General features: G+C 55.3%; 2 protein-coding genes across 5 annotated transcripts in view; both read right to left on the bottom strand.

Moving 5' to 3' along the window:
- Positions 1-834: 834 nt before the first annotated feature.
- Positions 835-7,311, bottom strand: RHO (rhodopsin). The gene is made up of 5 exons (XM_010381505.2): positions 6,856-7,311; positions 4,957-5,125; positions 3,593-3,758; positions 3,237-3,476; positions 835-2,418 (listed from the first exon to the last, which is right to left on the bottom strand). Exons 1-5 carry the CDS (start codon positions 7,214-7,216, stop codon positions 2,308-2,310), a joined length of 1,047 nt encoding a protein of 348 aa, XP_010379807.1. The 5' UTR covers positions 7,217-7,311; the 3' UTR covers positions 835-2,307.
- Positions 7,312-15,603: 8,292 nt separating this feature from the next.
- IFT122 (intraflagellar transport 122) overlaps positions 15,604-25,072 on the bottom strand; it is an 87,089-nt gene continuing 77,620 nt past the window's right edge. For 2 of the 4 annotated variants that reach the window (XM_030938791.1, XM_010381500.2), the window contains 7 exons: positions 24,095-24,195; positions 21,618-21,783; positions 20,571-20,682; positions 18,346-18,471; positions 16,761-16,840; positions 16,215-16,379; positions 15,608-15,783 (listed from right to left, as the gene is read on the bottom strand). In XM_030938791.1, the coding sequence (XP_030794651.1) occupies positions 15,694-15,783; positions 16,215-16,379; positions 16,761-16,840; positions 18,346-18,471; positions 20,571-20,682; positions 21,618-21,783; positions 24,095-24,195 (840 nt within the window). In that variant the 3' untranslated portion in view covers positions 15,608-15,693. Of the gene's footprint in view, positions 15,784-16,214; positions 16,435-16,760; positions 16,841-18,345; positions 18,472-20,570; positions 20,683-21,617; positions 21,784-24,094; positions 24,196-25,072 lie in introns of those variants that run through there. The other 2 variants (XM_010381499.2, XM_030934853.1) reach the window with 2 other exon arrangements.

The raw sequence follows: 25,072 nt of genomic DNA, 5'->3' as shown, positions 1-25,072 counted from the left end.
AAGGCACCGAGGATCTGCTATCTCATACTCCTGTCCCCCTTCCTCACCTTGGAGGAGGGAGTGACTCTCGGGAGCTATAGCTCCATCCTGTTCCCTTTGGGACAGGGTCTCTAGTAAGGCCAGCTCTGAACTGAGGCCCAGTATTGCCAAAGTCTGTCATCTACTGCATGCCAGGCAGTAGGCTGGCCACTTAAAGTCCACAATCTCATCTAATCCCGTTAGGATCAGGTGTTTGTTTTTTGTTGTTGTTTGTTTGTTTTGTTTTGTTTTGAGATGGACTCTCCCTCTGTTGCCCAGGCTGGAGTGCAGTGGTATGATCTCGGTTCACTGCAATCTCTCCCTCCCGGATTCAAGTGATTCTCTTGCCTCAGTCCCCTGAGTAGCTGGGATTACAGGTGCCTGCCACCATGCCCAGCTAATTTTTGTATTTTTAGTAGAGATGGGGCTTCACCATGTTGGTCAGGCTGGTCTCAAACTCCTGACCTCGTGATCTGCCCGCCTTGGCCTCCCAAGGTGCTGGGATTACAGGTGTGAGCCACTGTGCCCAGCCAAGGTCAGTTTTAAGATTCTCTTTTGCAGATAAGGAAGCTCAGAGAGGTGACAAAACTTGTTTGCAGTTTTATGGGTCACCTGTGACTCTATGACCCCAAAGTTGGGGTTTTTCCCATTCCCAGGGCTGCTTCCTCCACCTCTAGCCCCAGGGGACTCTGTGCTGCTTGGCTCTGCCCATTGCTCAATCCAGCTATCCCAGGGTCAGGGATCAGGTGGAAGCTGGCAGTTTCAATCTATCCTGTGGATAAAGAGTTTGAAAGCAACAAAACCCACCACCATTAATACCAGCATAGGAGCTGATCTTTCAATGGCCCAATTTGCCTTAGTCTCCAGGCAGAGCTGGGTAAAGCTAGAGCTTCTGGCTTTGCCTATATGGAGAGTGGGGAGCAGTTACTGAGGCAGTTCAATTCTGACACCTCAGAGATGTGGCCAGCTTTCTGGAGCAGACTCTCCAGAATGGAGAATCGACTAGCAACTGCTGAAGATGGGCTTGTCTGGCAAGGGAAACTGGAAACTGGGGCCCATGAACATTCCCAGGGAAGGTGGGCCCAGTGTGATTTCCCACTCTTTGTTTCTAAGCTCTTTGAGATAAGGATGACATCAGGGACTCAGCTGTTCATTAAATGTGGGCCGGTGAGCATGTCTTCTAGAGGCTCCATGTTCTAGATGCTGGGGCCCAGGTGCTAGGGCAAAAGAGCAGGTAACTTCCAGAGGCTGAGAGAAAGGCCTGTCTCTCCACAGGCCACACTGGGAAGGGGAGGCATGGGGTCTGGGGCCTCACAGTAGTGGTGAGACCCCAGGCCAAATCTCACCCTCACTGGGAACTTGGCCTTCATCGCCCCACTCCCCCAATGTTGCTTTTTCAGGTGTGATGACTGCATTCTGCATTCCTGTGACTGTCCTTGCCTGCAGCCCAGCCCCAGCCCTGGTCTGGCCTTGATGCCTAGCTAATTTTTAAAAACCTGCCCCGAGGCTGGGTGAAACCCCATCATCCGAATGCCCAGTCTCAGAATGTTCACAATCAGGAGGTGATAATCATAATAATTAACTAGTTACATTAATTGATGTTATTCACAACATGAACTAGAATCTGTACAGCTCTTGCTATTTACAAAGTGCTGAAACACACACATAGACACACACACACACACACACACACACACACCTCTTTTGGTCCTCTCAGTAGCTGCGTGTAGGCAGGACCAGGGATCTGGGATTTCCATTTTATAGGGGAAGAAAATGAGGCCCAGGGAGGGAAAAACAACTGCTCCTTATCATTAGCCAAGTATGAGTTGCTGCTGCTAAGAGGATCTGAGAGGATAGATATGTTATCCCTTCGCTTTCATTCCTCCATTCCTTCCTGCATCCATCCAGCATTTATTAAGCACCTACTGTGTGCCCCATTCTGTGCTAGACACATATCCCTAAGCTGGGACACTTTTCCAGAAAGCAAGAATCCTCGTGTTCCTGAAAGATGAGTTGGGAGGAGGAGGGTCACAGATCCCGCTGGCCTTGGGGAACCTGGGACTCCAGATCAGTAAGTGTTGGTGGATGTCCCTTCTCAGGCCGTCCCAGGTGAGTGAGGAGCCTCGTTTTTCTCTCATTAATTATTTCTTAAAAAAAAAAAAAAATGAAGGAGCCTATGTGACTTCGTTCATTCTGCACAGGCGCTGCTCCTGGTGGGATGGCTGTGGCTGGGGGAGGGTGTGGGGGACGGGAGACACCTACAGTCGGCCACAGCGTCCTAGGCAGGTCTTAGGCCGGGGCCACCTGGCTAGTCTCCGTCTTGGACACAGTGGCAGAGGCCTCGTCGTCACCCAGCGGGTTCTTGCCGCAGCAGATGGTGGTGAGCATGCAGTTCCGGAACTGGAAGGCAAGAGGCTTGAGTCAGGGCCAGGGCTGCCCACAGTGTGCTTGGAACTGACACGTTAGTGAGGTTTGCCCCGACCCTTTCCCTGCTTCTGCCCCTCACAGTTCCAGCGCCCCGTCCACTCAAATCTGGCTTCCTGGAGGAAACTTGCTAAGCAGATGCTCCTCACCCCAGAGATGCCAGGGACCGAGCACGAGGGGGCTGTGTCGCCCATGATATTTCATGGTGCCCTCTGTGTGCCAAGGGTGTTCTGTAAATTATCTCCTGTAATCTGAGAGTTTTGGTGTTTTGCCCTTTCTATGGATGAGGAAACCAAAGCACAGAGAGGGGAATTGACTTGCTTGGGGTCACACAGTTAGAAAGTGGCAGAGCTGACTTCAGAGACTGTTTACCCCAACTTCTGGTGTCCTTGGAGAGGAACCCTTTACCCCTTTACCCCTCAGAATAAGACTTTTTAGCTCCTTATTCAGCTTTATGGAGACTGGCCCATCCATTCCCGTCTTGGGACCTTCTGACTTTGACATTGGGCTTCCAGAACTATCTGGACTGGAGCTTCTCCCACCTCAGTGAGCATCTGAGCCACCTGTGGAGAGCTTGTTGGAAATGCAGGTTCCTGGGCCCTCCCTGACATTCAGCAGATCTGGGTGGGGCCAGGAATCTGCATTTCTCACACACTCCCCATTGAGACTGCTGACCCAAGACTGCTGCCAGTAGCCCTGATGGAGCCCCCTCCCCTGCCCTGGGATGCAGTTTGTCCTTGGCAGGCAGTGCCTGTGGCCTGGGACACTGGGGCCCTCCCACCCGCAGTAGGCACCTGCTTGTTCATCATGATATAGATGACAGGGTTGTAGATGGCGGCACTCTTGGCAAAGAACGCTGGGATGGTCATGAAGATGGGACCGAAGTTGGAGCCCTGGTGGGTGAAGATGTAGAATGCCACACTGGCGTAGGGCACCCAGCAGATCAGGAAAGCGATGACCATGATGATGACCATGCGGGTGACCTCCTTCTCTGCCTTCTGTGTGGTGGCGGACTCCTGCTGCTGGGCAGCGGCCTGCAAGACAAGGGACCCGGGTCCAGACCATGGCTCCTCCAGGGAGCAGGAGCCACAGATACATGCTGGGGGCTGGACTGTCAGAGCCGTGAGGCTGCCCACTCCCGGGCCCGTACCTCCTTGACGGTGAAGACGAGCTGCCCGTAGCAGAAGAAGATGATAATCATGGGGATGGTGAAGTGGACCACGAACATGTAGATAACAAAGGACTCGTTGTTGACCTCTGGCTTGAGCGTGTAGTAGTCGATTCCGCACGAGCACTGCAAGCCCTCGGGGATGTACCTGAGGACGGGCAAGTAGGGAGAACCCGCCTGTGAGGAACTTGGGAACAGCCAAGGCGCCTGCTGAGCACTGGCCCTTTCTGGGGCTTCACATTCCCTCCCTGGAAAAGGGGCTCATAAGCATCTGCATGGCTGGGTGACAGGATGGAATATGGATCAGATGGGGATGCAGATGCACCTTGTGGAATCAGTGTGGCTTCACTGGTGGCTGCGGTACCAGATGACAGCACCCAGCCTCTCCCGGCATGCCCAGCCCCAGCATCCACTGCCCGCTGAGCCTAGGGTTATGCCAGGCAGAGGTTGGTGAGGAGGAGGGAGAGAGCTCAGGCTCCGTATTTGAGGCAGTTTGTACAAACTGAGGTCTTCCTAGCCCCAGGGCGAGAATATTTTCCAGGTCAAAGATGGACACACAGGGTATCTAAGGGATCTTTGTGCAGCTTCTGGAAACAAGAGGTTTCCAGGGCACGTTGTTAGGATGTGGCAATGGTTCCTGATATTGGGGACAGTTGACTGGCCTCAGGAAACCCAGAGCGTCCAGAGGCTGTGCTTCCGGAGGATGGAACTAGGCCAGATTGGAGAAGATGGGGGAAAAGTCCAGGGGGTGGACTCAAATTCAGCAAGGGGTAAGAAATGGACCCTAGCAAGACTGAGGAGAAAAGGAAGTGAGAGTGGGAATTTTCTGGAGACAGAGGGACATGAGGCCTCTGGGGACCAGAGTCACCGGTCCTATTGTCCAAACCACTGTCCCCACTGTGTCTCATCTCAGCCCCATTTGGAGACAATCGCCTAGAGGCTGAATGGGACCCAGTTCCCAGGGGCCACAATATGGCCACTGGCACTAGGAAGGTGTGGCCTCCCCTGCTGCTGAGACCCAAGGTTAGAGGGGGCTGCCCCCAGGGTACTAGACCAAAGAGGATTGGAATTTGCGCCTGGCTTAGTTGAGGATTAGGGGCACAGCCAAGGTGAAGGGTTGGGATGTCTTGGATTCTCTTTTACATAGAGCTCAGGAGATGGGACCAGTGCTTTTAGCAACATTAGAGTCTATTTATTCTGCCCTACACCTCTACCCTGGGTGGGCATTTGGGCCAGGAGACATACAAGGCCAGTGCCTGGAACTAGACACTACTGGGTTTGAGTCCTGACTGGAGGACCCTACAAAGAGCCCCTGGAGCCTCTTCCCTTCTGCTCAATGCCATTACCTGGACCAGCCGAAGAGGGGGGGTGCGGCGCAGGCCAGCGCCATGACCCAGGTGAAGGCAACGCCCATGATGGCATGGTTCTCCCCGAAGCGGAAGTTGCTCATGGGCTTACACACCACCACGTACCGTTCGATGGCCAGGACCACCAAGGACCACAGGGCGATTTCACCTGCAAGGCAGTCAGCAGGCTGTCAGCACAGACCCCACTGCCTGTCTAAGGAGGGTGCACTCCCCCTAGATAGGGAGAGGGTAGCTAGGAAGGCAACCAGGAGTGGGAGAGGGACTTGAGGAGGCCTTGGGGAAGGAGAGAGCGTGGCACTGGGAGGAGCGGGAAGGGGCAGAGGGACCACATGCTGAGGAGAGCTGGGCAAAGAAGCTCCAGGGAATGGGGGAAGTTATTTGCTGAGTGCTCTGGGTCCAAGAGGGACACGAATCAGATCAGGGGGTCACGATTGGACTGGGAACCCAGTAGGGAGTTGTGGGTTTTTTTGCTTGTTTTTAACAGAAGAATGCATCCTAATGTGGGGCAGAGTTCTTTGTTGGGAAGGAACGCAGAGGTGGCGGAAACCCAGAATTGGCAGTCCTTCCCCCCTCTCCCTTCTCGGGAGATGAAATAACATGGGCAAGTGTGGCCCTCTCCTAGGAGCCATGAAGCAATGGGCAATGCTTTGCCCAGAGGAAGAAGAAGGAAATGATGAAATTGAGACATCTGCCCTGCTCACCACCCCATGAAGTTCCACAGGGAGAGTGGCCATATAGTTAATCAACCAAACTGGGACATTCCTAACAGTGAAAGGGACAATAATTGTAAACTGGGACTGACGCTGCAGAGAACAACCATCCGTATGTGGCGCACCACCTTCTGGCCAGAACTGGGTGGTCTGTGATTACTGAATGTAACAAACACCCAGCAATGCCAGAGATTCCCTGAGAGTGGGACCGAGGCAGCAGCCTGGACATGGGGGAGAGAGGGTAAGGCTGGCAGGGGGACGCTTGTGACTGGCGTTAAGCTCTCTTCGTCACCCAGCTTTGCAATGGCTGCCGCTAACATCTCCTGCATCTCAGCGGAGGTATTCCTGGATCACAGCCAGGAGACCTAGGCTGTTGTTGCTGCCGGGCCACATCCCTAAATAAGTCTATTCCCTTCTCCCTGCCTCAGTTTTCCCCTCTGTTAAGTGGGATCTGTTATCTCTGCAGCACCCCCATCTGTTTTCCTGTTAAATGCAAGACATTATTCTAAAGCAAAAAGCAGCTGCTTTAGAGGGGCTGCATGCAGTTCTCAACACCAGGAGCCTTGGAGCGTGGCATGGAGGCTAGAGGGGCACCCAAGGACGGGGGGCTGGGAGGGGAGGCAGAGGATGCCAAAGGGGACCGAGCCCATTACCCAGCACAGGGAAGACTCAATGACTGAAGAATGGAGAATCCACTTCCTACCCTGGGCTTGGGCCCCCAGAGAGGAGGAGTCTGGCTTGCCCAGCTCTCTCCTCAGTGCCCAGCCTGGGTCTGACCTGTTTTCCGAGGGAAACAGAGGCTTGGTGTTGCGAACACGGCCCAAGATGGATGTGGGCTTCAAACTCAGCTCTGCCCCCATCCCAGTGTGACCCCCAGCAGGGCACTTGACTTCTTTGAGCCTCAGCTCAGTTTTCTTGCTGTGAAATTAGACAAGCGCATATTGCTCCAGGTAAGATGAAGGTAGCGTTCAGTGCCAGCCCTGCACAAACAGCAGCCCGGCTATCACCGTGAATGGTGTTTGTTGACTGAACATATGAGGGCCTTGGGTGACACTGACAGGAGAGGAGAAGGAGAAGCCCTCTCAGCCACCACCACCAAGCCGGGGACTGTCCCAGACCCCTCCATGCTCCCAGGCTCCTGCATGCCCTACCCGCACCCGGCTCATACCGCCCAGGGTGGCAAAGAAGCCCTCCGCATTGCATCCTGTGGGCCCGAAGACGAAGTATCCATGCAGAGAGGTGTAGAGGGTGCTGGTGAAGCCACCGAAGACCATGAAGAGGTCGGCCACCGCTAGGTTGAGCAGGATGTAGTTGAGAGGCGTGCGCAGCTTCTTGTGCTGGACGGTGACGTAGAGCGTGAGGAAGTTGATGGGGAAGCCCAGCACGATCAGCAGGAACATGTAGGCGGCCAGCATGGAGAACTGCCATGGCTCGGCCAGGTAGTACTGCGGGTACTCGAAGGGGCTGCGCACCACGCCCGTCGCGTTGGAGAAGGGCACGTAGAAGTTAGGGCCTTCCGTGCCATTCATGGCTGTGGCCCTTGTGGCTGCCCCGCGTCTGCTCCCACCCAAGAATGCTGCGAAGGCCTGAGCTCAGCCACTCAGGGCTCCGGCTGGATGACTCTGGGCTCTCACCCCCCCAGACCCTTATAAAGTGACCTCCCCCTCCTAAGCTCCTGGCTGAATCAGCATCTGGGAGATTGGGGGTGTTCATAATCATATTAATCCCGGCTGCAGAAATGAGGGCCTAATTGGCTTCCAAGAGGGGCCAAGGTGACACCAGGAGGAAACCTGAGGTCAGGGAGGAGAGGTACTCAGGACCCTGGGAAAGGGAGGAGAAGTCTCCTAACTTCTACATGGCTTGTCTGTCCCAAGGTCCCAGCTCAGTCTGGTGGCCTTGGTCTGAAATAGGGACCATGGGTGTCTGTGCCATTTCCCTTGGCTAAGTACGAACTGACTTCAGATCTTTATCTGGACTGGACAGTGAGCTTCTGGACAGCTAGAGACTTTCTAGTTTATTCTCCCAGTCTCTCATCTCATCACACAGCCCCTTACCTGTTCGTTCCCCTGCAAGTTACTCTGGGCTCGTCCAGTCCCCACACTCCTCTGACAGGAGGAGCTCCATGAGGGCAGGGGCTGCATCCTGCAGCTTCCGTTTCCAGTGCCAGACACATGGCCTGGGGCCCAGGAGCCCAATCATTGTTGCATGGAATTGGAATTCACTCTCTTGTTCATTCATCAAACATTTATTTGCGGGCCCCTGGGAATACAAAGATGGAAAGAAACAGCCCTGCCCAGAGGAGCTCAGGGGCTAAGGAGGACTCAGATATGGGAAGAAGCAGATTCCGCCCAAGGTGTCTGTGAGGTGGAGACGGGGCCTGACTGCCTGGGGGATGCAGTCCAGGAGGCCACGTTTGGGCCTTTGAGAGAAGGAGCAGTTTGCCAGGTGGCTGGGTGGGGAAGACCTGGGCTGGGGGCAGTTGTGATGGGTCTTGAACACCGGGGAACCTGGCTTTATCCAGAGGGAAGTGGGCAGTGGCTTGGGCAGATCACTGGGGTAGAAAGGTGACTCGGATGCCCCAAAGATGGAGTGGAGGGAGGGAGGATGGAGGGGGCTACCAGAGCAGGGGAGGGACAGAGCCCCTCAGGGGACTCCAGTCTGAAGGGGAAGCCAGCCCTGGAGGCAGCAGACAGGGCACTGTTGGGGGAGATCTGGTCAGCCACGAGGGCCTCAAATGCCATGTGCCAGGTGGCCCCATGAGGGCCGATTCCAGCACAGCAGGATGTACTGTAAGAAAGTAGTCAAGAGCCTTGGGGGCAGTTGGCTGGGGGCAAATGGAGGCCAACACTGGCAGGTCCCCTTCTCCCCGCTGTCCTAGGAACACGATGACACCTCCTAAGAATGAAGCGGGGTGTCTGGGGTGGCCTGTGCAGGTGCTGAGAGTGCCACCGTCCAGCCAACATGTGTATTGAGCACCTACTGTGGCCAAGACAAGGTGCTTGGACCTGGGGGACACACAGGGGACATGAAAGAGCAAGCTCCTGCCCACAAGAAGCCACTGTTTCTGTGGGGTGAGGGGGCACAGGGACCACAAATGAATAGTGGAGCGAAAAACAGTAGGGACAGTTCATTCGCAGCCACTCCCAACACAGGAGGCTTCTCTGAGAAGCTGGAGCTTGAGCCGAGAATGGAACAGGAGGAAGCTTCAGGGGAAGGACATCCAGGCAGAAGGACCCCGGCAAGTACAGAGCCCTGAGGCCAGGGAAACATCCCTTAATCTCTGTCATACCCAGTCTCTCCCACCCAGGATTCCCAGATCTGTCTGCTCAGAAGAGTGCCCCCTTCCCTGTAGCCCACCTGGGCTCCAGCCCCCTGCCTGGCCTGGTTGGTGTTGGGTGTAACAGGGTTTGGCACACGTGGCAGGACTAAGGCAGGGCGGGTGGGATGGGGCCTCTCGTAGTTTAAGGCGCTTGGCCTGGTGATTATGCCCAACGCTAATGAGGTTAAGGTGGGGGGTTTGATTCTGACGTGGACCCTCATGGCCAGAAGGAGGGTGTCCTGGATGCCTTGGGTCAAGGCTGACCCACACCCAGCCCCTCCCTGGCTGGGCTGAGCCCCCACCCCACACAGCTTAGCAGTACCTCAGCACCTTGCTTGTTGCCTAGTGCTTCTGGCAGCATGGAAGCTTTTTATTTGTGTTTTGTGCCCGTCTCCCTGCCTGTAACGTGAGTCCACAAGGGTGGGCCTAGGTCTATCTTGCTCACAACAGGGTCCCCAGAGCCCAGCATGGTGCTTGGCCTGTAGTGGAAAGAGGTGGGATCACGTCTGTTTTGTTCATTGATGTGTCTCCAGGGCCTGGCACCTCGAAGGTGCTCCTGAATATTTGTTGAATGAATGAGTGGGGGAATGAATGAATGAAGTCCCCCTAGATGATCTCAGTACTTCCCCTCTCTGTCTCAGGTTCCGCCTTTGTGGGTTTCACAATTGCAACCTCATGGAACCCTGGTAGTGGGGAACTAACAGCCATCACTGAGGTGACAGAGCTCTTTATTCTGTAAAGCTTGACAAAGAAAAACTTTTTTTGAGACAAGGTCTCTGTCGCCCAGGCTAGAGTGCAGTGTCACAATCATAGCTCACTGTAGCCTCTGCCTCCTGGGCTCAAGCGATCCTCTCACCTCAGCCTCCTGAGTAGCTGGGACCACAAGTGCACACCACTAATTTTTGTATTTTTTGTAGGGGTGGAGTCTTGCTATGTTGCCCAGGCTAGTCTTGAACTCCTGGCTCAAGCGATCCACTCTCCTCAGCCTCCCAAAGTGCCAGGATTATAGGCATGAATCACCGTGTCCGGCCCAAGAAATATTTTTTAAACAAAAAATGCTCTTTGTTCAGGACAACCGACTCAGTGAGCTGGAAGGGTCATTCGAAGTCACCTACTCTGACCATCTCTGCTACATCCATTTTGCAGATGAAAAGACTGAGGACTAGCTCTGCAGAGTGGATCAGGTCCCGTTACAAATCAGTGGCAGTCTGCATTATAACCTACACAGTCATCTGGGCTCCATGGGTATCAGCTTCCCAAACTGGGCTATGCCTCCCTCCCCTCATCAAAGACAGCTCTCAGGAAGGACCAGCCAGCCATTCACACCATGGTATAAATGACTAAAGAAAGGTTTAGCTGAGGTAATGGAAAGGCCCTAGACTGAGTCACACAGGCCTGGGGCGGGGCAGTGGAAGCCTCGAGGAGAGGAGGCTGGATTCTAGCTGGTCTTTGAGTCACCACGGTAGTACTGCTTCCTTCCCCACTCTGGGCCTCAGTTTGCTGGGACAAGGAAACCTCAGTGTGGGGCAGGTGCACATCCACCTATACAGTAAACCTCACCTGCTTTCCCCATAAGAGCCTGGTTCGTGAATCTTTAGACCCTACAGCCTTGGTTTCACTGTTCTCCCTCATTGGGCAAGGCTCTTTTCCATCCACTCTTACATCTGGACTAAGGCTACACAGCCTGGGTGCAGCCAGCTCCCCCGCCCTCCCAAGAGTGTGCTTCGGTTCTCCACTCTGTAAAATAGGAATGATAATAGTGCCTACCTAATAGGATTATTGGGAGTGCTTGTAAGTGATCAATATGTTTGTTGATGACAGTATTAATATCTTCCTGAGTCTCCTTCAGGTCTCTGCTCACACTCATGTCCTTGGGGTGACCACCCCTGACCATCCTACACACCAGGCACCCCCACCAGGTTTAGTCGCTGTTTTGAGACAGGGTCTCGCTCTGTCACCCAAGCTGGAGTGCAGTGGTGCGATCTTGGTTCACTGCAACCTCCTCCTCCTGGATTCAAGCAATTCTCCTGCCTTAGCCTCCCAAAGTAGCCAGGACTACAGGTGCGTGGTGCCACACCTGGCTAATTTTTATATTTTTAGTAGACGGGATTTTGCCAGGTTAGCCAGGCTGGTCTCTAACTCCTGATCTCAAGTGATCCATCTGCTTCGGCCTCCCAAAGTGCTGGGGTTACAGGCGTGAGCCACCACACTTGGCCTATTGTTTTTTGAGACAGGGTATCTCTCTGTCACTCAGGTTGGAGTTCAGTGGCACGATCATGGCTCACTGCAGCCTCAACCTCCTGGGCTCCAGCGATCCACCATCTCAACCCCTGAGTAGCACACATTGTTGTGTGCCACCATGCCTGGCTAATTTATTTTCATTTTTGTAGAGATGGGATCTCCCTATATTGTCCAAGCTGGTCTCTAATTCCCAGGCTTAAGTGATCCTCCTGCCTTGGGAGCCACTTGGGAGGCTGTAATCTCAGCCTCCGAAAGTGCTGAGATTACAGGTGTGAGTGACCACACCCAGCCATGTTCAGTTTTTAAACAGTCATTACCATCAGCGACTATCTTATTCGTCTTCTTAAAACAATTTTTAATGTTGCTCTGTTGCCCAGGCTGGAGTGCAGTGGTGCAATCATAGCTTACTGCAGCCTTGAATTCCTGTCCTAGGCTCAAGTGATCCTCCTCAGCCTTCCGAGTAACTGGGTCTACAGGCATGCCACCACACCTGGCCTCATTTGTCTTCTTATTGACTGACTTCCCATCTCTTTCTAGAATGCAGGACCAGCCTGGCCTGTTCATCGTTGCCTCTGAGCTCACAACCAACAGGAGGTGTTCAATAAACATTTGTTGAGTGAATGAACAACTCCTCCTGCCCCCTGTGAGGAGGGTCTAACTCCCCACTGACCACTGAGGAATCTGGGGCACGCAGGGTCAAAGTTCCTCTGCAGAGCTGGGATTTGAACACAGGCCTGGCCAGCACCCACACCTTGTGTCGGGCAGTCCAGAGAAACCCATGGTGTGGGTGTTGGCCAAGCTGGTATGTGTAGAGCTTCCTGAGCAAAGATGGCTGGATGCAGCCATCTTGGGGCACCCAGGTCCCAGTCCTCGGGAGCCCAGGTGGGGGCTTTGCCTCTGCCTCGGAGGATTAGGGGCTTAGCTTGCAGGGCACAACTTGCTCTTCAGCCTCTGCAAGAGAGGAGCTGCTGTGAGAGGAGCTGCTAGCTCCTCCTCCTCCTCCTCCTCCTCCTTCCCCCTCCCTTCCTCCTCCTCCTCTTCCTCCTCCTCCTCCTCCTCCTCCTCGGCTTTCTTTCTCCTGGTCCCCTACATGGCTCAGCCCCACCTGGCTGCATCACCAAGGCTACATGAGGCCTTCAATGGCACTGACAGCATCAAGGGGGAATAAGGGAGGGAGAAAGACCAGCTCTCATTCCCTCCTTCCTTTCTTTTTTCTACTCTAGCATTTGCCAAACTCCTTATATGCACCAGGCCCTGGGGACGCTAAGGCAGATCCCAAACGGTTCCTGCTTTCAAGGGGCTCCCAGTCTCAGGGAGCACTGACGGGAAACTAAGCGTGAGAGATGAGAGTTTTCTCCGAGTCCCAGTACTGTGGGAGCCCAGAGGAGCAAAAGGTGGACCAGGAGGGTCAAAAGAGCCTCAAAAGAGTCTCCCAAGCAGGGCAGACACGGAGGGCCAGCTGGGCGTGGAGGTGCTGGGCCCCCCAGGGTGGCGTGGTGGGGACAGAGGGCAGGCCTAGGGGTCTGGGTGTTGGCTGAATGGCATGGGCAGCTGCTGCGGGTGGCAAGCAGGGAGGGCCATGATGAGGTCTCCATACCAGGCCAGTGTTCTAGATCTGTGGGGGGAGAATCAGGGAGGCCCAGGGTAAGCGCCCTGCCCAGTGGTGGCCTCTGTTGTGGGCACACAGACTCCGAGCCAGAGAAGAGACAGAGCAACCTTGGAGGACGGTCCTCTGCCCACCTGTGCAACAGCCACCAGGGGCTCCTGGCCTCATAGCCTTGCTGGGGAAAGAGGGGAAACCAAGGCCTGGGGACCTCCAGCTGCCTGAGGTGCGTCTACAGTCAGGTCCATCTGAGGCTGCCCAGTCCACCTCTCCCTTACTTCCTCATCCCAAGAACATGGGCACAATGTTGAGCACTTTGAGATGAGAGATCGGGACCAGTCCCAGCCAGATGGGGTCTCCCTATGTTGTCTGAGCTGGTCTCTAACTCCCGGCTCAAGCGATCCTCCTGCCTTGGCCTCCTGAAGTGCTGAGATTACAGGTGTGAGTGACCACACCCAGCCATGTTCAGTTTTTACACAGTCATTACCATCAACGATTATCTCATTTGTCTTCTTAAAACAATTTTTAATGTTGCTCTGTTGCCCAGGCTGGAGTGCAGTGGTGCAATCACAGCTTACTGCAGCCTTGAATTCCTGTCCTTGGCTCAACTGGTCCTTCCACCTCAGCCTCCCGAGTAGTTGGGACTACAGGCCACAGGCCAGAATCACTGCTCCACTGTGCAGCCTCCAGCAGCCACTCCTGTCTGGCTTCAGTGTCCTCTTAGTTCAATGGGCATTGCCAGGTCCCTGTGGTGCTTTTCTTGTCACAGGCACTTGAGGGGTCAACAGGATCATCAGCGCTGTTCACAGACGCAGACTGAGGCTGGAACCTCGGAGTCAGAGCTGGAGGGGGCCCTTTTGTGCAGATGGGGAAACAGCCTTGGAGAAAAGACTGGACTTGGTTCAGACCCAGATCAGGTTGAGAGAGAAAAGCAGCCAGACACAGGGCTTATGCACAAAGGTTGCACCCAGGTGCAACCAAATATGCCTTGGCTTAATGCATATTTGCTGAATGAAAAATAACATGACTGAGGGTCAGTGTCATCACCTTGGTAATAGGCAGCCTTGGATGATGCACAGAAAGTGCATCTGACTGAATAGGAGTTGCACTCAGGCCTCTGGAGCTGAGCTTCCCGAGGCAGCAGAACCCAGCACAGCACACTCATTTTTGTGTTCTTTGGCTGAGGGGATGCATGCTAGAGTCTCAGCTGGAACCCTCCCCTGCCTCCAGCCAGGGACCATCTGATCTGTCACTGTGATTGACTGCTGGGTAGCTGGAGCTGTTTTCTCCCTCGCCTCTTTTTCCCAGCCATATGCAAATGATTTCAGTTCAAGTCATGCGCTAATGGAAATCCTAACATACTAATAAATGTTTAGTGAGAGAGCGCATGCATGATGGTAAGTAATTAGACACTCGATGGAGGAGTTGTTGGCACAACTGTCTGGCTCCCTTCCTTTCTTTTCCTCTATCATCTCCAGAGAGATGCGGAGGGAGGCAGGAAGGAGGGGCGGTCTAGGGCGGGGCAGGGGCTCTGGGATGGGGCTCTATCTCCGACACTTCCCACTGGGGGCCTCTGCAGCCACTCTCCTTGGGGCCTCAGTGTCTGCGTCCCTGCAATGGGCACATTTGCCCTGCCCTGCCCCCTGCACAGGTGGGTTGTAAGGAATCAATACTGCAGCACAAGGGGAGGGTGGGTTTCAGCATGGCATTGCAGCCCATACCCTTTCTCCTGCCTGTGTCTGGCTGCTCTTGGGCTTTTCATGAAGTGCTGCATTGCCACCTCTGGCAGGTGGAGTGGGGGTGATAGGGGCAGGGCCTCGCGGCTGGACAAATTGTGGGCCGCCCCTCCCAGGGCTGGAGGCACCCCCTGGGCCCTGGCAACCCCCTTCCCAGCCCCACTGGAAATCATAACCCTTCCTTCACAGGGGTGCTCAGAGGCTTGAGACAGCATGGAATGTGGCTGGTGCCAAAAGCGTCCCCAATACATGTGAGTTCTCAGCTTCTGTGTGCTGTTCCTTCCACGCCCTCAAGCTGTTGGACTGGACACCAGTGATCCCTGAGGGAAGGGACCTTGGCAGCATGGAATCTCAAACGGAAGCCCCTGCTTCAGGAGCTGTTCCAAATGGAAGAGTCTCCACTGGGCTGGGGCTGCTCTGTGGGGCTGGGGAAGGTGGATGGAAGAGGGCAGCTCCACGACCTGGACAGGAGCCTTGACTGGGCCACCAAACAGAAGGCTTTTTTAAAAAACTCCTGCCATCTTCTTTGGACCCAGGTATTTTTTCTTGTCAAGATGGATCCCTATTAAATCAAAATAAATAAACAAAAAAAATCCCTGCTCCCCTACCCCTTTCCATATTGCCATTTTGATTAAATGTTAAGAGCACACAAATGTAATGTTCCTTTCAAATTAGAAACAGGTGCACTTTTGCATATGGAAATTAAGTTGCAGACAATAAGATTTGCTAAAATGTAGACGGTGATGAAAATAAGGAGCCCTTTTGTTATTATTGAGGCAATCTGTTGGCAAAATGTACATGCTAACGGTCTGACAGATCGGCGGACTCCAGCAGGCTGCCACGAACAACTCAGAGCCGTTCTGAAAGTAACAGATTTTTTTCCTTAGAAAATATATGTACATTCTCTTCCTCATCTCCTGGTGCTATTTACAAGGCATGAAATGCCATAAATAGGAATTCTGTGGTTACACAAGGCCCCCCCCCAAAAAAAAACACAAACTTCATCTGGGCAAGAAACACATTCTGACAGTTTAACTCTTTATTCTCCTTCACAGCCCAGCAGACCTCAAGGTGGGCAGAGGGTGCAGGCCATCCCCAGGATGCTGGTCATGGGCCAGGATCGTCCTTGCACCTGCGGCAGTAGGGGCAGCAGCCATGCTGAAGCACCAGCAACTCATAGTCCTCAGAGTGGAACATCTGAGGGAAGACAGCCATAAGCCCAGGCTGAAGCCCTAGTGCTTATCAGCCCTACGCCTGGGGCTGGGACACACTGCCTCTCAAGGGGAGGGGGCTTGGCAGTGGTCAGGGCCGGACACAGACCTGCAGCACCTTTGTTTGAGGGCTGGAAGGGGAAATGGGAGGGGGCTGTGGGGTTCCTTGTTTTCTGAGTGAAACTCAAAAGCACATCACACTTGCTGGTCCTCCTGGATTTGGGGAGGGTGTGGACAGCGCAGGGTCTGGTGAAGCACATGGAATGCAAGTAGGGGCAGAGGACAGCCAAGCCTCTGTCCCAACTTCGAGCCATGGATGTGCCCCTCCTCCAAGGGGCCAGACCTCCCAGAGGGACATTTGGGCAAGGGAAAAGTGGCCAAGAGAAGCACACGTGAGCTGCTGGGGTGGCCACCTACCTGGAAGCAGGAGGGGCACATGGTAATGGAGACATCAGGCAGTAGTGAGCGGAAGTATTGCCATCTCAGGGGCGGGGGCCAGCGCTTGATGAGGACATCCCGGCGGCTCATGGAGCGCAGCACCAGCCGGCTTACCACTACTGGCACGAATTCTGAGCCACCTTGCTGCAGGGTGGGCGGGAAGGAGGCACAGTGTCCTCCCTCAGCCACAGTGACACATCTGTGTGGATTATGATCCTGGAATCTTTGGCAGTGGCGAGAGAGGACCTGCTTCCTAAACCCAGGTGACTCCGACAGTGACAAGCTTCTTCCACCAGAGCTGAAGCTGCCTCCCTGTCCACAGACCTGTGCCCTTGGCCATGGTCCTTTGGGGGCAGCCATGGCTCCCATGCCCCACAGGAAAGGGTCCTGCCCCTCCCTCGTGCCACCACATCTGGAAGTTCTGGCCAATCCTCCTGCGCTACTGTGCTAGCTGAGGGTCCCCGTGTGCACAGGAGAAGGGACAGAGGCTGCCCTCCTTCAGGTCACCCAGAGAGGCACCCTCACCTCAAAGCTCAGCTTAGCTGTGAACGGGTCCTCATCTCCCATGGAGTCCTTGGTCTCCACTAGCCGCAGAATCTGGGAGCCTGGAGGGGTCTAGTCAAGGATGGAATCAGAAGCAGAGATGGAGACAGACCTTAGCCTCCACCCTACACCTGTGTGAAGACTCAAGAGCAGCCAGGCCAACGGAACAGTTTTCCAGGTGGAGGAACAGAGGGGGCTTAGGCCAAGAAGGCGGAGGGAAGGGACTCTGCTGGCTCTGCTGCCCTCACCCATTCCCCTCGCAGACCACATACACCATGGCTCCCAGAGCCAATGGGAAGCACATGAGGGCCCTGTGAGCTGCTGTCGATGGGCACGGAGGGGATAGGCCCAGGGATCCTGGAGAAACATTCTGTGGCTGCTGGGGGTCTGTGGGCACTTGTGATGGAGCTGACAGGGGTGAGAGCCCCTACTGACCCAGGGCGGGTCAGACTCACCTGGAGGTCCCCGGAAACCGCCCCTCACCCACAGTGGTGGAGCTGGTGACAGAGGCCAGCAGGGGTCCTGCAGGGAGGCCCAGGACATGAAGACTGTTGGTGTCAAGTTGGAGTGGGCACAGCACCCACCTGCCAGCACCATAGCATGCATCATCTGTGGCACCTGAGGGAGCCTGGGTGGCACAGATGGGTCCGTGTTTCCTTCAGCAAGCAGCTCTCTGAGCTTCCCTCCTCCTAGTGTGGCCCCTGGAGGTGGCAGCAGCTGGGAGCCACAGGAAAGGCAGGCTCACAGCCCCCAGACCTGCAGACTCGGCCAGTGCAAGGAAGCAAGGCCCCAGGCCATGCATGTGCTTTCCCTGCCAGAAGCCCCTCCCATGTCCGGCCTGCAAGTGTGGCCTGGCCTGGACAACTGCTCTGGTGCATCCTCCTGGCCAAAGGGGCAGGCTGAGCTGTGCCCCGCGGATTTCACTGCCACGGCTGAGAGGAAAGCTGGCTGTTTCTGGGGGCTATGAGGCTGAGGGGATATGGGGCTGGCACTGCTCCTGACATCTCTGTGGTATGGGGGCACCGCAGTGCTGCCGAAGAATGAAGCTCCCCAGAGGACAGTGCGGCCAAGAGAGGCAGAGCCAGCCTGTCACAGCCCAGACTGAGCGCTGGGCCAGGGAGCTTCCTCTCCTGCTTGGGGCTTCCTTGTACACCCTTCGCTTGTTCGGCCTGTCTGACAGTTTTGGACTCTGTCACTTGCATGCAAAAGTGACCTGAGGGGAAGAGCTGGGGGCCCACACCAACATCATGTCCCATGTTGGCTATGTAGGAGTTATGCACAGACAGAGGCACAGCCAGTGACTTTTAGGGGACAAGGGAGGGTGGGAGACTCATACAGGAACACCAAGGTGCCACTTGCCACTTCTGGGTCTTCAGGCCCTGGCCAGCTCTCTGCCCATCTCTGGTCCCTGTCTCTGTCCCATGTGGGCCTCTCCAATCTCTTTGGGGACACACAGCCAGGCTCAGCATGGCCTACCATCCCCTGGGACTGGGCTCTCCTGCATCCCGCCTGGCCCCAGACCCCTCACACAGCCGCATACACAGGCTCTGGCCAAGGGCATGGATACTGTTGTTTGCAATCTCTTGCTGTCTGTTGTCCTGCTTGGGTCTCGGCACCTCCAGGTCGATGAGGGAGATGGCTTCTTCATCAGTGATCCCTTCCTCCAGGTAGAACTCAACCAAGTGTAGCACGTCTGGAGGGCATAGAGAAAGGGCTGAGGGGGCTGAGGGCCTTGCAAGGGACTTGCCACCAGGCAGGTGGGGTGACCACAGAGTTCCTTCTCAACCCACTGGCAGCTTCACCAAAAGCAAGAAGAGGCAGCAGGGGCAGTCTGTGTGTGTGTGTGTGCAGGGTAGTCTCTCTGTGTGCAGGGGTAGTATGTGTGTGTGTATGTGTGTAGGGGCAGTCTGTGTGTGTGTGTAGGGGCAGTCTCTGTGCATGTGTGTAGGGGCAGTCTGTGTGTATATGTGCAGGGGCAGTCTCTGTGTGTGTGTGTGTGCAGGGGCAGTCTGTGTGTGTGTGTGTAGGGGCAGTCTCTGTGTGTGTCTGTGTGTGCAGGGGCAGTCTGTGTGTGTGCAGGGGCAGTCTCTGTGCAGGGGCAATCTGTGTGCGTTTGCAGGGCAGTCTGTGTGCGTGTGCAGGGCAGTCTGTGTGTGTGTGCAGGGCAGTCTGTGTGTGTGTGCAGGGGCAGTCTGTGTGTGTGTGCAGGGGCAGTATGTGTGTGTGCAGGGGCAGTCTATGTGTGTGTGCAGGGGCAGTCTGTGTGTGTGCAGGGGCAGTCTCTGTGCAGGGGCAGTCTGTGTGTGTGCAGGGGCAGTCTGTGTGTGTGTGCAGGGGCAGTCTGTGTGTGTGTGCAGGGGCAGTCTCTGTGTGCAGGGGCAGTCTCTGTGTGTGTGTGCAGGGGCAGTCTCTGTGTGTGTGTGCAGGGGCAGTCTCTGTGCAGGGGCAGTCTGTGTGTGTGCAGGGGCAGTCTGTGTGTGTGTGCAGGGGCAGTCTGTGTGTGTGTGCAGGGGCAGTCTCTGTGTGTGTGTGCAGGGGCAGTCTCTGTGTGTGTGTGCAGGGGCAGTCTCTGTGTGTGTGTGCAGGGGCAGTCTGTGCAGGGGCAGTCTGTGTGTGTTTGCGGGGCAGTCTGTGTGTGTGTGTAGGGGCAGTCTGTGTGTGCAGGGGCAGTCTGTGTGTGTGCAGGGGCAGTCTGTGTCTGCAGGGGCAATCTATGTGTGTGTGCAGGGGCAGTCTGTGTGTGTGTGCAGGGGCAGTCTGTGTGTGTGCAGGGGCAGTCTGTGTGTGTGTGCAGGGGCAGTCTGTGTGTGTGTGCAGGGGCAGTCTGTGTGTGTGCAGGGGCAGTCTGTGTGTGCAGGGGCAGTCTCTGTGTGTGCAGGGGCAGTCTGTGTGTGTGCAAGGGCAGTCTCTGTGCAGGGGCAGTCTGTGTGGTTGCAGGGGCAGTCTGTGTGTGTGTGCAGGGGCAGTCTGTGTGTGTGTGCAAGGGCAGTCTGTGTGTGTGCAGGGGCAGTCTCTGTGCAGGGGCAGTCTGTGTGTGTGCAGGGGCAGTCTGTGTGTGTGTGCAGGGGCAGTCTGTGTGTGTGCAGGGGCAGTCTGTGTGTGTGCAGGGGCAGTCTCTGTGCAGGGGCAGTCTCTGTGCAGGGGCAGTCTGTGTGTGTGCAGGGGCAGTCTGTGTGTGTGCAGGGGCAGTCTCTGTGCAGGGGCAGTCTGTGTGTGTGCAGGGGCAGTCTGTGTGTGTGTGCAGGGGCAGTCTGTGTGTGTGCAGGGGCAGTCTGTGTGTGTGCAGGGGCAGTCTGTGTGTGTGTGCAGGGGCAGTATGTCTTTAGGGGCAGTCTGTGTGTGTGTGCAGGGGCCGTCTCTGTGTGTGTGCACGTGCACGGGGCGGTCTCTGTGTGTGTGTGTGTGTGTGTGTGGCCTCTGCTCAGCTCCTGGGAAGGGGCTTCTGATCCTCTGTCAACATCAAAGGAGCTGGGCCTTGAAAACCTATCTCAGCCTCCCAGTCCGAATGAAGAGCCATCGGACTCTCTTCCTGGGGCATTTGGTTATGTACAGCACTGTGCCAGGTTCCCAGAGTGGGTGCTTCAGCTTTGGGCAGCGGTGGGTCCTATCTATGGGAACACCGACAGTGACTCCTTGTGTCAGGCAGGTGGGTGTCAGAGTGTCCTCATTTCATAAACAGGGACATTCAGACGCCTTTGGCTGTTGCCCAACGTCCTGAGGCCAGAGAGCAGTGGAGTGAGCGTAGTGGTCCACAGGCTGTCCTGCCCACATGCTCAGGATGCAGGGACTCACCGTAGGAAGAGGCGGAGAAGATGAAGGGCTGGCGGCAGTTGATGCAGACGTTGCCCAGGTTGTTGAGCAGCGGGTTGTTGGTGGAGCAGCGGTAGCACAAGGGCACCAGCTCCTACAAAACAGCCACGGACTCCCAAGGGGCCAGGCCGGGGCAGAAACGTGTCCTCCTCCCCCTGGACTCTGGCTTCGGGCCCCTGGGGCCTGGTGGCAAGAGGAAAGGCCACCTGGGTGGGCAGGCAGGGAAGGGGCGCCGGGCCCAGGGGCTCCATGCCATGGGGAAGCAGGATAAAAGGCCTGCCGAAACACCTAAGCCCTGTCACTTGGGGGCCTGTGCCCAAGACACCTGCACAGGCAGCGCTCAACGGCACTGCTCCCCTGGCAGGAATGACAGTGGCCGCTGCCACCATTAGCCAGCCGTTTACCATGGTCCAGGCACCGTGCAGAGCACGTGGCCTGTGCTGGCTCATTTAGCCTCACAACTACCTGTGGGAAAGGGGGAACCTGAGGTGCAGAAAGATGGAGACAGAGCTAGGAGAGGGTGGAGCCAGGATGTGAATCCAGGTCTGTTTGATGCAAGTCCTTGCTCTGAGCTTGAGGGAGGGGGTGTGAAAGAAGGAAATTGGCTGGATTGAAGAAATGTGGGCTGGGAGTGTGGGATAGATTTGCTGGAGAAACAGCCTGGTTCCAGAAAGGGCAGAGGTTTCTAGAGTGAGGGTCAGCTCTGGAGCCAGGCCTGGGGTAAAGGCAGAACCACCTGGGCACAGAGGTGTGGGGCTTGCCTAAGGGAGGGCAAGGAGCAAGGGAGACCGGGCTGAGGGCTGGGGCTGGGGTCGGGGACTGTGAGCTGGCACCAGGGGGACTGCGGGGAGAACTGGGGGTGGACAGGGAAGCACAGAGGAGCTGGCATGGCCAGGCCTGAGCAGGGGGCACAGAGCCTAGAGGGAGCTGCAGCTGTCTCTCTTCAAACAGAACCCAGGCCAGGAAAGAAGGCATGAGATGGCCTCGGGGAGAGGAGAAGCCGTCTGCCCAAGGGTGCTGCGTCCTCACCTCACTGTCATGGAAAGGCTTGGCGCGGATGGTCAGGGTACCCAGCTCAATGGACTTTTGGAATCTGGCAGGGATGTACAGGCCACGCAGCTTGTCATAGGCATGCCGGGCCAGCTTGTAGGCACCGAGGGCCTTGCTCTGCTTGGCCAGGGTGAAGAGTATTTTCCTGCCGTGAACAGGGTTAAGGACAGCAGGGGCAACACCAGGCCTAGGAGCTGGCACTGCCTATCCTTGAAGTGAGCCCCGGGCTGGAACACAGCTCGTGCTGGTGCCGGGAGGGCAGAGGAAGGATTGTGGGAAGGCTCTGTGCGCTTGTAAGAGGTGAGTGTTACTTCTTGGATGGCAAGGCCCAGGAATTTTTCCAGATATAAAAACAGCATAGTTTCCATTAATACTTTAACCTTGCTTAGCATCTCTGGGCCTGCTGATGGCTCATCTTGCACCCTGACTAGGCCAAAATGGCTCTTCCTGCCTCACCAAACCTGCCAGCCAGGCCCTCTAGGACGCCTGGCACAAAGGGCGCTCTGCTCTCGCCCTGCCAGGTGAGGCCTGGTGAAGACTCCCTGGGGAGCCACCCTCAGCCCTGCTCTGAGGCCCCTGGGTGTACTCCACTCTGCCTGCATGCCCTTCCCCGAGGGCCTGGTGGGCAGTTTCTGAGTAGCAGCCTTGCCTATACTCTGGGGCCCCCTTGGAGCTCCTCAGCCAGAGGCTGATGAGCCTTTGTGCTCTCCTCTCAGGTCACCTCCGATGTTGGCTGCTCCCAGGCCCTCCTGCCCTTCCTCCCACCTCCCTCCCAGTATTCCTGCTCCTGCCCTCTGCAGCACAGCCCTGTCCGCTTCAACAGCTTTGTGGAGAGTTTCCTTCTGTGTCTTCAGCATGACTCCTCAAAGTCAGGGACTGTCAGGAGCCATTTCCAGGTCCCCAGGGGATGGCACAGGGTAAGGCTCAGGGCAGGGGTCCCACCAAGCTGTTGATTCAAACAGAACTTGCTGCAAAGGATGAGTACAGGTGCTCAGCCCCCGCAGGCATAGCCCTGACTGCTCCTTTGGGGAAAGATGGAGATGCATGCAGCAGAGGTCTGACTCCAGGAAGGCATCCCTTGATTTGGGGTTGTTTCCCCTGAAATGTAAATAATGGGCCTGGAATCCTCTAGCAAGTCCAATTCTTACAACAAAGAGCTCTGCGTCTTTTCCAGTGGAGTGCGTTTTCCTTGCAGAGGGAAGGTGGTGCTAGGGCTGGGAAGGAGCTGAGAGTACAGTGAGATTTAGAAAAGAACAGGGATGGCTGGGCGCAATGGCTGGCCGGGTGCAGTGGCTCAAGCCTGTAATCCCAGCACTTTGGGAGGCCAAGACGGGTGGATCACGAGGTCAGGAGATCGAGACCATCCTGGCTAACATGGTGAAACCCCGTCTCTACTAAAAAATACAAAAAACCAGCCGGGCGAGGTGGCGGGTGCCTGTAGTCCCAGCTACTCGGGAGGCTGAGGCAGGAGAATGGCGTAAACCCGGGAGGCGGAGCTTGCAGTGAGCTGAGATCTGGCCACTGCACTCCAGCCTGAGCGACAGAGCGAGACTCCGTCTCAAAAAAGAAAAGAAAAGAAAAGGAAAGAACAGGGACAATTATGTCTCATGATATCCAAGACCTTAAAAATCTGGATCATTGCCTGGCAATGATCCAGTACCTGGCTGCACAGGCCCTTCAGGCACCTGCTCTGCTTATGGCACCACTGTGGCCCTCAGTGTCTACAGAAGGAGAGGAAAACCCAAAGGTACGCCCTCAGGCCTTGGGACCCCTCCCACTCAGGGCCCCCTCCCACTCAGGGCCCCTTCACACCCTCCCACATGCCTTGCTTGCCTCTCCACATGCTGGGTCCTCCCCTGGAACATCCACTTTGCCATCATCCCTGGCTGCCTCAATTTGCATGATGGACATCACCTCCTCCAGGTAAACTTCCCTGACCGTGGCCCTGACCTCAGCCTCATTCCACCCTCAGACACAGCAAACATCCACCAAAGTAGGCCCTAACTTGTGACCTCCCTCTTTGATGGCAGCTTTGTCACCTGGTGCCTGGCACAGGGCTCGGGGGCATAGCAGGTGCTATGTATACCTTGGCTGAACAAACTCCCTCCTCCCCAGTCTGGGGAAGTGCCCAAGGTTCCAAGCCTGAAGGCCTGGTGCTTCTTCCATTTCAGTCACACCTTCATCTGTGGGTTTTAGGAGGAATTGGGACAGTGTGTTGGCCAGAGACCTATTGCTGGGCTCAGCTCAGAGAGCCCTGAAAACTTATCTTCTCTTGGCCTGGGCCCCTGGGCCTCCCTGCTGAGCCTCTACAGCCAAACAGCAGCGGGAGGGTGAGTTCTCTCTCTTCCCTGAGGGCTGCTGAGAGGGGAAGGTTCTGCCAGGAAAGTGCTCTGGAAGGAATTTCTTGGGGTCATTAGACAAGAACCGGGACAGGGGAGGGCTAAGAGAAAGGATACACTTTAGAGATGCCCAAGGGGGTGTCCTTGGGCAGGCTGTGCACCAGGAACCTGGAGATGTTGAAAAGAGTTTCAGGACGATGGACACTGAATGGATCCTCCTGCAGTGAGAGAAAAGCAAACAGGGATTGAGTTCCTCAACTGAGCTGCTGCTGGGCCAGGCCAAAATGCAGACACCAATAATTCTGAGTGACATCAACAAGAGCGGCTCTGATTATTGAGTACCCACTGTGTGCTGGGCACCATACAGTCACTGTCTCATCTGGTCTTTAACATAATAACTTTGTGGTATGCATTTTTATCCTCACAGTACTGATGAGGAAACCGACACCTAGATAGATGATTTGCCCAAGTCACCAACTAGAACAGAGCTGAGCTCCTATTCAAACCCAGGTCTGATTCCAAAGCCCAAGAATGTCTTTCTTCCAAGCTGTACTGCCTCTGGGGTTGGTAATGACTCCGTTTCTCTAAACTACTCAAGTTGTCTCCAATTAGCTCTAAAAGAGAAGACCTTCTATGCAACTTAGGACATAACCACTGATTCATATAAGCCTGTCTTTCAACAGGGCATTTAGCCCTCTCCAGCATGAACCCACATGCCTCTTCTGTGCTTTCCAACAGCAGCTTGACTGATGTGCCACCAAATGAGCACATATGCGGAGTTCCTCAACTGCTGACCCATTTCCCTGGCTCCTGGCATAGGCACTAACAGGAGGCAGTTAGCACACATTAGTGGAATGATTGGTCTTCGTACCTAGAGGCTGCCAGAAGCTCAGAAGACAAATAGGGAATTTTCTATGTGAGGGTCTATAAAAGGTCAAGAATACCTTATTTTGAAGGCATCTGGCACACTGTACATAAACTGAGATTACCCATTTCTAATAAAGCTTTAAATAGTGAGGATTAAAGCAGGCCAGCCACTCCTTTTTCTTGTGAGTACTGAAGAAGGGTCTTGTGACGCCCTACTCATCACTGAGC

The sequence above is a fragment of the Rhinopithecus roxellana genome, chromosome 1 (assembly GCF_007565055.1).
Source record: "Rhinopithecus roxellana isolate Shanxi Qingling chromosome 1, ASM756505v1, whole genome shotgun sequence".
Lineage (NCBI taxonomy): Eukaryota > Metazoa > Chordata > Mammalia > Primates > Cercopithecidae > Rhinopithecus > Rhinopithecus roxellana.
The sequence above is the reverse complement of the archived record's forward strand: the minus strand, read 5'-3'. Positions and strand labels throughout refer to the sequence as shown.